The 14,581-nt window shown below is 43.8% G+C and overlaps 2 protein-coding genes across 2 annotated transcripts in view; one reads left to right on the forward strand and one right to left on the reverse strand.

Moving 5' to 3' along the window:
- Nucleotides 1-14,581, reverse strand: part of ndufs8a (NADH:ubiquinone oxidoreductase core subunit S8a) — a 340,733-nt gene that overhangs the window by 168,177 nt on the left and 157,975 nt on the right. The window lies entirely within an intron of this gene.
- LOC132453786 (uncharacterized) lies at nt 11,928-13,688 on the forward strand. Its single transcript, XM_060046728.1, has 2 exons — nt 11,928-13,287; nt 13,332-13,688. Exons 1-2 carry the CDS (start codon nt 12,138-12,140, stop codon nt 13,373-13,375), a joined length of 1,194 nt encoding a protein of 397 aa, XP_059902711.1. The 5' UTR covers nt 11,928-12,137; the 3' UTR covers nt 13,376-13,688.

Here is a 14,581-nt window from a genome sequence, read left to right on the forward strand (position 1 = left end):
CTTCCCATCCAATGCTCCACAGCAAAGAGGAAAATTCCACCGCTCCAACTATTTGCGATGGTCCTGTAGGAGTCTAGGTATCTGCAGAATTTAAAAAAAGTGTTGTAGTGAAGATAGTATAGGTATCAATATTTACAATATTTTTCCCCCATTTATTTATAATAAAAAAAACATTTACAAAGGCAGGAGTCATATTTGATCAACATAATGGATCTATTTATTGTATTTGACTACATACTATACTATTGTCGGCAGAGTATAATAATAATGGCGGTCTCTACCATGGAAACGCCTGCTGGGTGAACCTGAAGTAAAATGTTTATGTTTTCGATTTTTGACACACAAATTATGAAACCACTCACCGGAGACAGATGGACAGGCGCTCCGAAGCTGAGATGGAGCGCCTGTAGTTGTTGTCCAACCGAGAGATCCTAGCACCGATCATAGCTAGCAGGTCATCAAACTGGGCCGGTCAACCTCAAATAGCGCTGGAAGCGGTCGTCATCCAGACGGAGCTCCTGCAGAAGACGGTGAAATTCACCGAGCTCTGTACGGCTCCGAATGGTCTCATGAACCCATAAACAACGGGCATGCCGACGTCTCTCCCTCTTCCACAACAGGTAAAGACATGCAATGCTCGTAATGTCGGCCATGGTTGTGAATGAATTCAGAAGCACCGCGGGCAAAACTTGCCGCGCCGCAAAACTTTATAGAATAGAATAGAATCTTTATTTGTCATTGGGTTAAATACAGTGTATTTACGCAACGAAATTAAGGTGCAGATCTTGTTCAGTGCTTTTTTTTTAATAAATAAAAAGAATAAATAGAATACAGTACGAAATATTAATAAATATATAACAACAATAACAACAATAACCCCAATAACCCCTGAAAGGATCTGGTCCTGTTTCGGCAGCGGGAGCTGGCCAGCTCTTCCAGGGAGGGCAGTGGGCAGCCTGTGATCTTCTGAGCTGTGCCTATGACCCTCTGAAGTGCCGTCCTGTCTGCCGCCGAACTCCCAGCATACCATGCTGTGATGCAGTAAGTGAGTGTGGTAGAAATTAGTGAGTATATTCTATAGTAAACCATGATTATTAATAGGCTTAATATTTTAAATAGTGGAAAACACATGACGCCTGAGTCAGGTTTCACACCAGATGGTAGGTACGCAGAAATGCCCTGGGAACTGCAGGGTCAAGTCATGTTGACCTCCACCTTTCAGGCGTGGGTCATTTTGACTGACAAGCCTAATCCCTGCGTACCTCAGATCGGGGCACGGTTGATAACATGCTGAGATGAAGAGACAAGGCGGAAAACCTCATTAGGGACAAAGGGAACCTCCATTGGATTTCGAAGTTCCTGTATGTGTATAAAGGAGGGCTGGGACCGAAGTCCAGCAGTGACTTTGCAAATCTACTCAGGCTGTTATCGTTGTTGTTTTTCTGCACGATAAAGTCTTTTGTCAATTCTTGCTCCGGACCCCTCGATTTCTTTTGCACTCTCTCTCTTGAATTAGTCTAAGTATTTTAAATCTCAGTTAATCTTCATTATATTGGCGTCACGACCAGGAGGAAATAGGGACTCGTCAGCTGCCGGGCCAGAGGACGGGATGCGAACGGATCATACGACCAGAGCTCAAGGGTAAGTTGTCTTGCCATATATAGGATAGAGTCGTTTGATCTGTTCTTGCCCCGTCTGAACGCCGAGCAGCAGGTAAAGTGTCTCTTTGATCAAACGAACTAAAATTATAGATAAACGAGCGAGTGAGAGAGACGGGAGCTCCGGAAGAGATTGACGTGTGCGCGCACATATGCCCTAGGCGCTGTGGTTCTAAATGACCAAGACGCATTGTGATTCCCTATTTTGAAACGAGTAAACGAGTTGTTGTTATTTGGTGTTTTAGTGTTTTGGTTAAATAGGCTTACTGTAAGTCCTGTGACTGTCTTGTGGAGGAACGAATTAGTGGAAAGTTCTAACAAGGACAGGGCCAGCAGGCTCGCAGGTCGAAAGAAACAGACCTGTAGGATTTTTTCTGACAGTATCCTATTTGGAGTTGAGTTGTCAGTTGGGAATGAATTCAGTCGTTTTTATTTGAGGAGCTTTCTTGGGATGTCGACTAGTGAATTTTAAATGCTCATCTTGGTGCAGTTGACCTGCAGATCCTGCACCAATGATGGTGAATTTCTGATTCCGATCTTGCTATTTTGAGGAAACAGGCTTCTCGCACTTTTTGAATAGATAAGTCTCTTGGTTGGGATACCGCTTCAGGTGATTAGCTAATCCTGATCTTGGTGTTTTGAGAAGTTTCTTGTTTGTTCTTGATCTGTTCGAGTGGTTATGTATTCGGCCATTATTTTAAAAGAATGGGCTTGTCGCTTGACGTTCCGTTGGAATGAGTTTGACCCGCTAATCTTCCAATCACGCTGCAGTGTTGGATCTAAAGAAAGGGCCAGTCTGTAACTCTGATCTTGGTGCTGTGTGGCGATAGGTTCTTGTTTGAAATTCTGGTTGATTCATAATTCATCCGACTGGTCATGTGTTAACCAAAAGGCCAGTTTATACACTCGGTCAACTTTTTATTTGTAATTAATTACAAACAATTCGGACATTTTTTAATATAAGATAAAGAAATTGTATGAACCGGCTTATTGTCTGTATTTAAGTCGTGTTAGGATTAAGTCCTCGGAGGTTTTTACGACCCGGTTCATTTGTTGTTGATTCTGTCATAAATAAATTAGGCGGACAGAGAATAGTTAAATTTGTTTTGAAGTAGTTGATAATCATAAATAAATTAGACGGATAAAGAATAGTTCATTTGTTGAAGTACTGAATAAATGTGTAAATCCTCTTTGACATCACCGCGCTGACTAACTGCACGTGCACGAGCAAACACACAGGGGACGAGCAGGAGCCTGCAGGCCAGTGTTGGGGCCACATTCCAATCTTCAGGAGGGAGACGAGCGCTTGGGAGGAGTTCACGTTTGTAGCTTAGAGATAATAAAGTATTTAAACTAACTAGTAGGATAAACTCAAATAAATTAATAATAATTAATAGTAATAATTTAAAATGGCACCAACAGCGGTAGAGATTTTGAGCAAAAATAATCCATTGCTCAGAGATGAGATAACAAGGATCTCTGAGAAATGGGAGAAAGGAACAGCTAAAACAAACACGATATGGCCCATGGGAGGGACTTTTGATCCAATAACGTGTAGGGACATGGAGGTAGTAATAAGGAACTACAAACCTAACAGAAGTGGAAAAAAGGCCTTAGAGATGAGAGACAGGGAAAGGTTAGTGCTAGCTTTGTTTGAAATGGAGGGAGAGAGGTGGCGCGCAATACAACGAGTGGCCAGAAAAATAATCACAAAGGAAGAAGAGGCTCAACCTTTGCCTCTGAAGCTTGAGCCACCGCCGTACAAACCAACTAACATGCATCCACTGATAACAGACAACGTGGAATTTAAAGGGGAAGTCACACTAGATGAAGGAGATAATAAATGTAACACACAAGGGAGGGTCAGTGGGGACCCAGGCACAGAGGAGTCTGGCTGCAGTATATCAATACAAAGCCCCCTAGTACTCCAGTCACGGGGGAAACTAAGGAGAGCACGAAGGGGAAGAAAGGCACCCGACACCCTCCCAGGTAATTATCCTATTCTAGTCAAAGGACAACAAGTCCACTATCAACCGTGGGGTTCACAGGACTTGGAGGGAGTTATTTCTAAACTCCCTAACATTCACAATGGGGCGTCTAAATGGATTCGAACATTTGAGGAACTCACAGTGGGAAAGCTAATTGCAGTGGGGGACCTGAAAGCTCTGTTGGCAAGAGTATTGGGGTTGTCTAAAATGGAGTCTGTACTGAGGAATGGAGGGTTGGACATAATGGATGGAATGCATGATGGGACTACACTTGATTACTACAGAGTGGCGATGTGGAACGCACTAAGAACGGAGTTCCCTACCCATATCGATCATAAAAACATGAGAGGCCTCCCCATCAATGACACAGAGAATCCTGCATCCTACCTCCAGGCCCAAGTGGACAGATGGCGCTTGGAGACGAATGAGGATCCTGAGATCCATCCTGTGTTTTCGGTCATGTTCAGAAACTCTGTGATAGAGATTCTACCTAGCCCAATCAAAGTTAAGCTAGAGGATGTGGTTGGACTGGTTACAAATAAAACTCATAGAGACTTCTGCGATCATGTGGTTCATGCAGTGGAGAAATATCGGCAAAATAAACACAAAATACAGGAACAAAGCAAAGAGGTGCAGAGGAAGCTATCTCAGCTTCAGTTGGAAGAACTCACAAAAAGAGAAAAGGAGAAGAAAAAGCAGGCTGTTGTTTCAGAGTCTGTTGATACAATATTGCAAGCCGTCCAGCAGGGCGCACCACAAACCCAACCTCCTCAACAGGCATTCCCCCCCCCAGCACAACAGCTTCAGAGCCAATGGTCACCCACTCCACCATTCATATACACCATTCAGATACACCTACATAATACTGGGAACCCAACAAATGGGAATAGGCAGAATCAGAATAAGGGGCCCAAAGGTCAGTATATAAACAATTTGCAACAAGGACACCAAGGACAGTTTAGAAACAATCAACAACAAGGATCCCAAGGACAACGCAGAGGTCCTTTAATATGTTATGGGTGCAACATGGAAGGACATATTAGGAGGAATTGTTTGGCTAACCCCTATCCACCACAGCAAGGGCAGGGTAACAGCTATCAGGGAAGACAGGAACAAGGAGGTAGCTACCAGGCAGGTCCCTTTTTAGGTCAGGGATACTAGGGGTGCCCAGAGAATCCACAGGGGGAGGGTCAGCTTGTAGCAATCACAAAACAAGCTGATGAGGAACCAGTACTGCAGGTTCTGATAAATTATAGAGGCACGCCAATGATGGCCCACACTACACTGGAGCCACTTACACTTGCGTAGGTCCAAATTATGCCTCTCACCTCCCCATGGCAGGAAAATTCACCAAAACTTTAGGATTCTCGGAACACACGCAGTTAATGCCTATGACAGCTCCAAGGATGAGAATCGGTGAATTCCTATTTTAAGTTGTATAAGTGAGTGAGTGAGTGAGTGAGTGAGTGAGTGAGTGAGTGAGTGAGTGAGTGAGTGAGTAAGAGTTAGCATCGAGTTAAGTTAGAGGGGACAGATGAAGTGATTTGTGAAGAGTGAGACAGAGAAGAGGAAGAGTGTGTAGATTGGCAACGAGAAGTGACGATGAGATTGGAGAAGGCTTTCCGGTTAGAATTTTCTTTGGGGAGATTCATATCTTTCGATGGCCTTTTTAAGATTAATAAATCTAGTTTTGGAGAGTGTCCAAAAAACGAATAAACCAGAAAGCAAAGGAAGTAGATAAAGAGAGGTAAAGAAAGTTAGAGAGAAGGAACGTAAGTAATGAAAAAACCCGCAGGTGGGGGCTGGACAGAGAGACAACAGAGAGAAAGAGATTGAATTTGCATTGTGCCTAATACATGATTTATGCGTTTGGATGTACTCTGTAATTGGTTCCTGTATGTAACCCATGTCCACTGTTTTAGAAAAAACCTAGAACCACCGCTGGGATTGGTGATTCTGTGGCTCTTGGAGACTCTCCATCGCATCGGAATATCATGTGGTATATATCATTACATCTTGGTACACAGAGCACTGGTGAGACAACAGGTTGGATCAGAGGGAGAAGGTGTTTGGAGAAGGGAGTGGAATGTATAGAAAGCAAAAAGGGCGGATGAGGACCGACCCGGAGGTAATAAATCAGCGGAGAGGTGGCTGGGGTCGTTTAGCTCAGGAGGTAGAGCAGTTGGCTAGTAACCAAAGGGTTGCTGGTTCGATCCCCATCTCTCCTAGCTGAGTGTTGATGTGTCCCTGAGCAAGTCAAATGGTGATTACAGGATTTAGGAATAATTATTTAGACTCCAAAACATGAGCAATTAGCGTTAAAAAATTGTCTGCACACCACACTCCACAGGAGTCAATGGGTTCAATGGCGCCAGGGTAAAATGACTCAACAAAAGAGGAGCAGACCCAACCCATGGACTCTGCGTGGATAGGTGGATGTTATTTTGGTGCTTGGACCTGACGAGGTCTAGGTGCCAAGATAACAACACAAATAAAATATTTCCCTCGAGATTATGATAAGTAATAGACAATATATTAAAAGTGATCTTATAATTTAGAAAAAACAATCGGCAATACTTAAAAATTAGACCGAATAAGTATGATAAAACGTTATCCAAATTTCTAATTTAGGTTATCCACAATGACATGTCATTCAAAATAAATAGGTAGAATAAAAGGTTTAATTAGGTCGTTCAATTTAAATAGATAGTGAAGGGCAATTGGGTAGGATTATGAAGAGAATTATGATTTTGAGTAATGGTTAAGACAAAAGTGAGTCGCGCAATATTGAAAATGCAAGTTTTAATATTGTGATTTTTGTTTTCTTTCACATCTCCCTAGTAAAGGACAGTAGGTGGGTTGACGCCACATCTGCTGGGAAGGAGTCATACGTGCTATGTTGTCAAATTGGATTCGGAAGTAGTGGGTTTACCTTCAAATGCCACTAATACTGCTGCAATACTTTAATAATTTTAACTCTGATAAATTATCTTTTGTTTTATAGTCGCCCTGATTTGTATTCATTACGCACACATATGGTTGCATAAGGCAGATGCGGCTGATGACTCTGTCTCCATCCCTCCACTTTGCGATCTATACCACCATATAGGTGGGGATTGATCGTATCCCAGGTACGGCATCCTGCACTAAGCCAGTATGGAAGGCTGGTTAGCCAACGACGGGTAAGATCCCACCTTGAAGCCCGGGACAACCTAATTCAGGCACAGTCACGATTACTTGGCAGAGTCACTGTGAGCACTGGCTCACTTGATCATGGAGTGACGGACTGCAACCATCATAGGAAAAGCCGGCTGATGAAAGGTGGAGGGGGAACAGGAGTCAGATATGTCAGCTATGGCAGCAGAAGTGGTCTTGGAACGGGGCATGTCGCGTTTTTATTTTATTTAATTTTTCCTTTGTGGTGTAGAAGGCCACTAATGCATGTACGTTTTTTCGGTTTAGTGCATGGTTTTGGAACAGCGTGGTTTCAGGCGGCTGATGGTAAACCCACCCATATTGGGCTTTGGATTTGAACATACAGGTTTCGATTTCCCTTCCCAAAAGATTGGTTTCAGTTTGCTGATGCTTAAGGTTACACGTTTCGACGTTGGTTGCACCAACGGCGTTATTAGATTTGCTTATCATTTACTGCGCATGGCTTTGACCATTGCGCAAGGGGGGAGGTATTGAGGAGAATTAGAAAAAATTTGAAAACAAGGTTTTTCTTCACCATACTTGCAAACAATGATTAACATCCAGCTAAATGAGTGTGAAATATTTGAAAAAACAGTGTTCAACAGATGGGTAGAAGCAGTCCCATCAGAAGACCAAAGTGCGGTTACGGTAATCAAGGTTCTGACTAGAGAAGTCATGCCAAGGTTTGGAATTCCGTCACAAATTAGCTCAGGCAATAGGGCAGTGTTTATTCAGAAAACACTCAAACAAGTGATTTAACATCTGCATGTCAAACAAAGATTAGGCTGTGTCTACATTCCTCAAACCACAAGGTATGGTGGAGAGAGGAATCGGACGCTTAAGACAAAGATTAACAAAATTAAATTAGAGTACTAACTTAAAGAACTAATGCACTACGACTGACACTAATGAGTTATCGCATGAAAACTAACAGAACGACGCATCTAACCCCGCATGAAATGCTTACGGGTCGACCCATGCCTTCGCCTGTCATTCGAGGGCCTCACAAAGGACCTCCATTTGAACAATTGGAAACTGAATTAAGACGCTATATGGGACAACTAACTGGCATACACAGGCTTATTTACTAACAGGAGAAAGACAGAGTTCCAGAGTTGGAGAAGGAGCCACCAAGGGGGGTGGAGCCGGGTGACCACGTGTACATCAGAGTCTTCAGGAGAAAGTGGAACAAACGAACCCAGGAGAGAAGGACCATACAAAGTCACCAACGCAACACCAACAGCCATCCAAGTGGAAGGAAGTGCCACGTGGTATCATCTCAACCACTGCACGTGAGGAGTGAGGAGGAGGAGCCAGACGCAGACACACGTGGGGCTGACCAGCTGCCCCAGGACCAGATCCAGTCGAGCCAAGAGATACAGCAGCATGGTGATGCTGAAAACGGGGAGCCTGTTTCTGATCCTTTACGGGTTGTGCCAGATTCCGCTGGCACAAGCACAGACCCCGAGGAAGGATGAAACCATTGGGGCAACACAAACCTGGAAGGGCCAGGAATTAGGGGGTAGTAGGCCAACTGAAGAGAGCCAGAGAGGAACACAGGATAATCCGGCCCAAAATCATTCAGGACTGGTTGACAACAAAGGGAAAATAGTCTTGTATGCTCAGATACCACCGCAAGACCAAATCAATGACTTTGTGTATACTGTTATGTCGGATGATGAACACCTATGTGCATTAACCCTCCGCCAGAATTATGAACATGCACATAGGAAAGATCGGTGTAAATTACATATCCAATTTGATTCAATGAAATGGTGTCTAAAAGTAACGTCAGGAAGAACATGGGACTACAACGGAAATTATCAATTGAACGTGAGAGAATTTATATTTTTTAAAGCAGTGTCAGACAGAACGTTTAATTTTACATTAGAAGCAGAAGATCCTTGTGTAATCAAAAATAAACTATGGCGACAAGGATCTTTACATCAACATCCATGTCTCTTGAAGAGACTCTTGTAGAACGAACAACTGTTAAGCATTGGTCGCCGCTCTACAGCGTTTGAATTTTGCTTAGAAGAACGGACACCGCAGGAGTATGATATAGAGGTCAATTTAAATAGAACACGAACAGAAGGTATTCCATATCAGAAAAAGTATGTTATATGTTCAATGAAATGTTTTCTGCTGTTAGGATCGAGTCAACATAACAAATATCTTGAAGATAAATATGACGGAATGCCATGGAATGTAATCATGAAAAGATGCCGAGAATTTGATATAACTCTATCACAAGAAATAGGCGAAGTAACACGACCAACACAAACCAATTTTCAAATTGAAGAAGGATTAGAATGCTTTCAAAATGACGAAGGAAACGAAAATGCCAGCGATGTAGGTAGTATACCAGAGGAACAATGTAACACAATTTGGAATGTCACGCTATTCGATAAAGACGGGAAACGAATGTTATATCAGCCACCTGCGATTAAAAATGTTCAGCTTTTACCAGGCTCTCAGCAGAAGTCTAGAGAGAATTACATGTCAATACTGTGTAGTGATGGAGCATTCGTGAGCCAGGACAGAGTGGTGGCAGATCAGTTTTGGCTTTGCGGTAATAACATTCTTCGTCCCATACTTGCTAAAATGTGGAGAGGACGATGCGCGAAAGTCCAAGTGGTTACGGAAATTGCAATACTACCATCAATAAAAGATGTAGTCGATAACTTAGAAACAGATAACCTAAATAGGCGGAAGAGAGCATACGAAGCAGACGAGAACATACAAATTGATAAAATAGGACAACCCAGGGGAATACCCGATAAATTTATGGCACGAAGTGAAGTAGCAGCAGGATTTGAGGCACTACTGCCAGCAATCGGAATTGCTAAAAATGCGGAATGGATCAATTATATCTTTTACAACCAACAGAGGTTCATTAACTACACAGATGATGCATTATCTGCATTGGGCGAACAGCTGACAGCCACAAGCGCTGTGGCTTGGCAGAACAGACAGGCGTTAGATTGGCTTCTAGCAGAAAGGGGGGGAGTTTGTGATCTTATTGGTGAAATGTGTTGTACCTTCATTCCAAATAATACTGCCCCAGATGGATCATTTACACTTGCAATGAACAATTTGAAACGTTTAAGAAAAGAGTTAAAGGAAAACGCAGGCCATGATCAGGGAATGTTTGGATGGCTTGAAACAAAGTTTGGCATGTGGGGAATGATGTTCGCTAAGATAGGTGTAGTGCTCCTAATAGTACTAACAGCAATGGGTCTTATCTTCTGCTGCTGCATTCCCATAGTCAGATCAGTAATAGCATCCAGGCTTTCTAAGGAGATGGCCCTCATGGTGTCTGGCATAGAGGAGTCGGGGGAGTGGGAGAGGATACTCTATGGGGAGATAGATTGGAGTGACACTAGAAAGGAGACCGGAATGTGAGAATCGGACATCAGGGGGAGTTCCTATTCTCTTAACTGGTGCCCTAACCCCCCACATTATATAGTATACCGGTACATGACAATAATCAGAACTATCCCAATCCATGCAAGCTTGTTGACAGTTTTCAGTTTTAATTTCTTTTAGTTTTAATTCCTATTGTTTACTTATTTTTTGAAATATCATTTTTTGAGTTTCATATTGTTATGTCATATATTTTGAAATGCTTATTTTCAATGCATGCTGAAAATACTGTGTTATGTGTGAATTCTAGTTAGACATGTTAGACATTTGATAGATCTTTTTGCCTTAAATCAGGTTGAGACTCCTGAACATGTTTAAAGGTTTTTAACGATGATCAAATGTAGTGCAAAATATGACCCAAACGACTGTTATGTTTTTGTTGTGACCTTAGTAGTCACAAAGGGGGGATTGTGGTAGAAATTAGTGAGTATATTCTATAGTAAACCATGATTATTAATAGGCTTAATATTTTAAATAGTGGAAAACACATGACGCCTGAGTCAGGTTTCACACCAGATGGTAGGTACGCAGAAATGCCCTGGGAACTGCAGGGTCAAGTCATGTTGACCTCCACCTTTCAGGCGTGGGTCATTTTGACTGACAAGCCTAATCCCTGCGTACCTCAGATCGGGGCACGGTTGATAACATGCTGAGATGAAGAGACAAGGCGGAAAACCTCATTAGGGACAAAGGGAACCTCCATTGGATTTCGAAGTTCCTGTATGTGTATAAAGGAGGGCTGGGACCGAAGTCCAGCAGTGACTTTGCAAATCTACTCAGGCTGTTATCGTTGTTGTTTTTCTGCACGATAAAGTCTTTTGTCAATTCTTGCTCCGGACCCCTCGATTTCTTTTGCACTCTCTCTCTTGAATTAGTCTAAGTATTTTAAATCTCAGTTAATCTTCATTATGAGCACACTTTCAATGGTTGACCGGTAGAAGGACACCAGCAGCTTTTGTTCAAGATTTTTTTTTCTGAGAATTCTCAGAAAGTGTAGTCGCTGCTGGGAGAGATGTATGTTCCCAGGAACTTGCAGGACGGAGCCCTCTCCACGCAATCCCCGTTGATGTGCAGGGGGTGTCGTGGCAATTTCTCTATCAGAGTTTGCATCTAAGACAGATGAGATATTTAGATGCAAAAAGCACACAATACTGTTGACAATTGGTGGTCATATATATTTGTAATAAAAGTACGAACAAAGATACATCACAACATGCATCAACAAACAACATAACAGGCAAACATTACAATAATCTGAGGCCTCAGATGGGAGCTTCTCTTTGCGTGTTACTTCATACTCTAAAGGTACGCTCAGGAGAAGTCCACTGAGTGTTCGAATAAATGAGTTCTTATTCACTTCGGTTGGGTTCTGGAGGGGATGTGTCCCCCAATAAACCAAAAGCCTTTGTTTACCAGATGGTTATCTTTACAATTGAAGCTCCCCTGGATGCCATTTGGAGGGGTCGGCGGCCGTGCCATGTAACCCTTTTGCTTCGTTGACGCTAGCCAGGAACCCGAGGAACAGGCCCATACATCAAAGGATTGCATGGCAGATGATTTACAACACACGAAAACATAGGAAACAGGCAGGCAATAAAAATGCATCACACGACCCTAGAAGGTTCACATTTTAGATGACCCATAAGGAGTTGTTATGGTGATGGCGCCTCGTATGGCTGCTTCGGTGTGTTGGTGCACACTTCTGTGTTTGTTTTTAGTCTTTAATAGTGTTTAATTTAGTTTATTGCGAATCAAACCGGATTATTTTGTTCAATTGTCTTATTGTCACAGACTGTGTTAGTTTTAATTCTGTTTATTACGGATCAACTCAGACTTTTTTAGGTTTTTCCATTTTTGTTATTGTGTTGCTATGGCCATGTCACGGATAATTTTTACGAGAGATGAGATCCTTAACATCAGGGACTCAACACCATCGGATTTATGTCCCAACTTTCTCGCCTCTCCCGTGGACTTACAAGACCTACCTATCCAAGGCCCTGGTCTCACAGTGAGACGGAGAAAGAGAGGAAAGCGCGCAGGAGCCCTGGTGCGATTTAGGAAGAGAGGAATGCGGTCGCCTTTACCGAGTATAATCCTCTCCAACGTCCGCTCACTCTGCAACAAAATTGATGAACTACGTCTTCTCATCAGGACTAATAGGGACTTTTCTCTATCTTCTGTAATGTGTTTTACGGAATCCTGGCTGACTGAATCTACACCGGACTCTGCAGCACAGCTGACTGGCTTTCAGCTGTTACGTGCAGACCGCGATCCAACTCTTTCAGGCAAATCAAAAGGCGGAGGTATTTGTTTCTATATAAACCAGTGCTGGTGCAGTGACGTGAAAGTGATCTTACAATCCTGTTCTCCCGACTTGGAATCTTTTTTTATCACCTGCAAACCGTTTTACTCCCCCCGTGAATTCACTTCTTTTATTCTTGCTGGAGTTTACATCCCACCGCAAGCTGACGTGCGAGAGGCTCAACGTCAACTCGCTGATCAGATATTAGGAGTGGAGAGTAGGAGAGAGAATACATATTCTCCGATTATTGTCATTGGAGATTTTAATAAGGGCAACCTCACTCACGAACTCCCGAAATACAAACAGTTAGTCAAATGCCCGACCAGGGAGGAGAATACTTTGGACCACTGCTACAGCACCATCAGCAGGGCTTATCATGCAGTTTCACACGCTGCTCTGGGGCTATCCGACCATGCTCTTATTCATCTGATCCCAGCTTATAAACAAAAACTTAAAATTTCGAAACCTGCTGTGCGGACTACAAAAAACTGGAACAACAGAGAAGCTGTGGATGAGCTGCGGGACTGCCTGGATGACACAGACTGGGACCTTTTTAGAACTTCTTCCAGCAGTCTGGATGAATATACAGATGCTGTGATGTCATACATCAGCTTCTGCGAGGACGTATGTATTCCAACACGCACCAGGGTGAGCTACAACAACGACAAGCCCTGGTTCACTGCAAGACTCAAACAGCTTCGTTTGGAGAAGGAGGAGGCTTTCAAGAGTGGGGACAAGGATAGGTTCAGACTGGCGAAATACTCTTTTGGCAAGGAGATAAAGGAGGCAAAACGACAGTACTCTAAGAAGCTGGAACATCAATTTGCAGCCAATGACTCCTCGTCAGTCTGGAAAGGCCTTCAGGTGATCACAGGCTGCAAAACCAAATCCCCCCACTCTATGGAAGATCTTAGACTGGCAAATGACCTGAACGACTTCTACTGCAGATTTGACAGACAATGGACTGGTCCTAACCCTGTCCCCACCACAGCTATCACACCTACTCTTCCCAGCCTGGACATAGACACCACCCTCTCCAACAAAATGGTCCCAGACAGCCCTCTCCCCCCCATCAAACCTCTCTCCATTCAGGAGAGGGATGTCAACAGGCTGTTAAAAAGACAGAACCCCCGCAAAGCAGCTGGACCAGATGCTGTCTCTCCCTCGACAATAAGGTACTGTGCTGACCAGCTGTCTCCAGTGTTCACAAGCATCTTTAACACCTCACTGGCTGAATGTGTGGTACCTGCCTGCTTTAAAACATCCACCATCATCCCCGTTCCGAAAAAGCAGAGGATCTCAGGCCTTAATGACTACAGACCAGTCGCCCTGACCTCTGTGGTAATGAAGACCTTCGAGCGCCTCGTGCTGATCCACCTCAAGGCCATCACCAACCATCTCCTTGACCCACTGCAGTTTGCCTACAGAGCCAACAGGTCTGTTGATGACGCAATCAACATGGGACTCCACTACATCCTCCAACACCTTGATTCCCCGGGCACCTATGCTAGGATCCTGTTTGTTGATTTCAGCTCGGCATTTAACACCATCGCCCCAGCTCTCCTCCAAGACAAGCTAACACAGCTGAACGTGCCTGAGCCCACCTGCAGGTGGATCACTGACTTCCTGTCAGACAGGAAGCAGCGAGTGAGGCTGGGCAAGCTTGTCTCGGAGCCTCGGACCATCAGCACTGGAGCCCCCCAAGGCTGTGTGCTCTCTCCTTTACTTTTCTCCCTCTACACCAACAACTGCACCTCCAGCCACCCCTCTGTCAAACTCATAAAATTTGCGGATGACACCACCCTCATTGGATTAATCTCAAATGTGGATGAGGCCGCCTACAGAAATGAAGTCGACAGTCTGGCTTTCTGGTGCAGCCAGAACCACCTGGAGCTGAATGCTTTAAAAACTGTAGAGATGGTAGCAGATTTCAGGAGGAGCCCAGCCCCAACCATCCCCCTCATCATGTGTGACTCCCCAGTTAAAATGGTGGAGTCTTTCAGATTCCTGGG

Source organism: Gadus macrocephalus, chromosome 3 (assembly GCF_031168955.1).
Source record: "Gadus macrocephalus chromosome 3, ASM3116895v1".
Classification (NCBI taxonomy): Eukaryota; Metazoa; Chordata; class Actinopteri; order Gadiformes; family Gadidae; genus Gadus; species Gadus macrocephalus.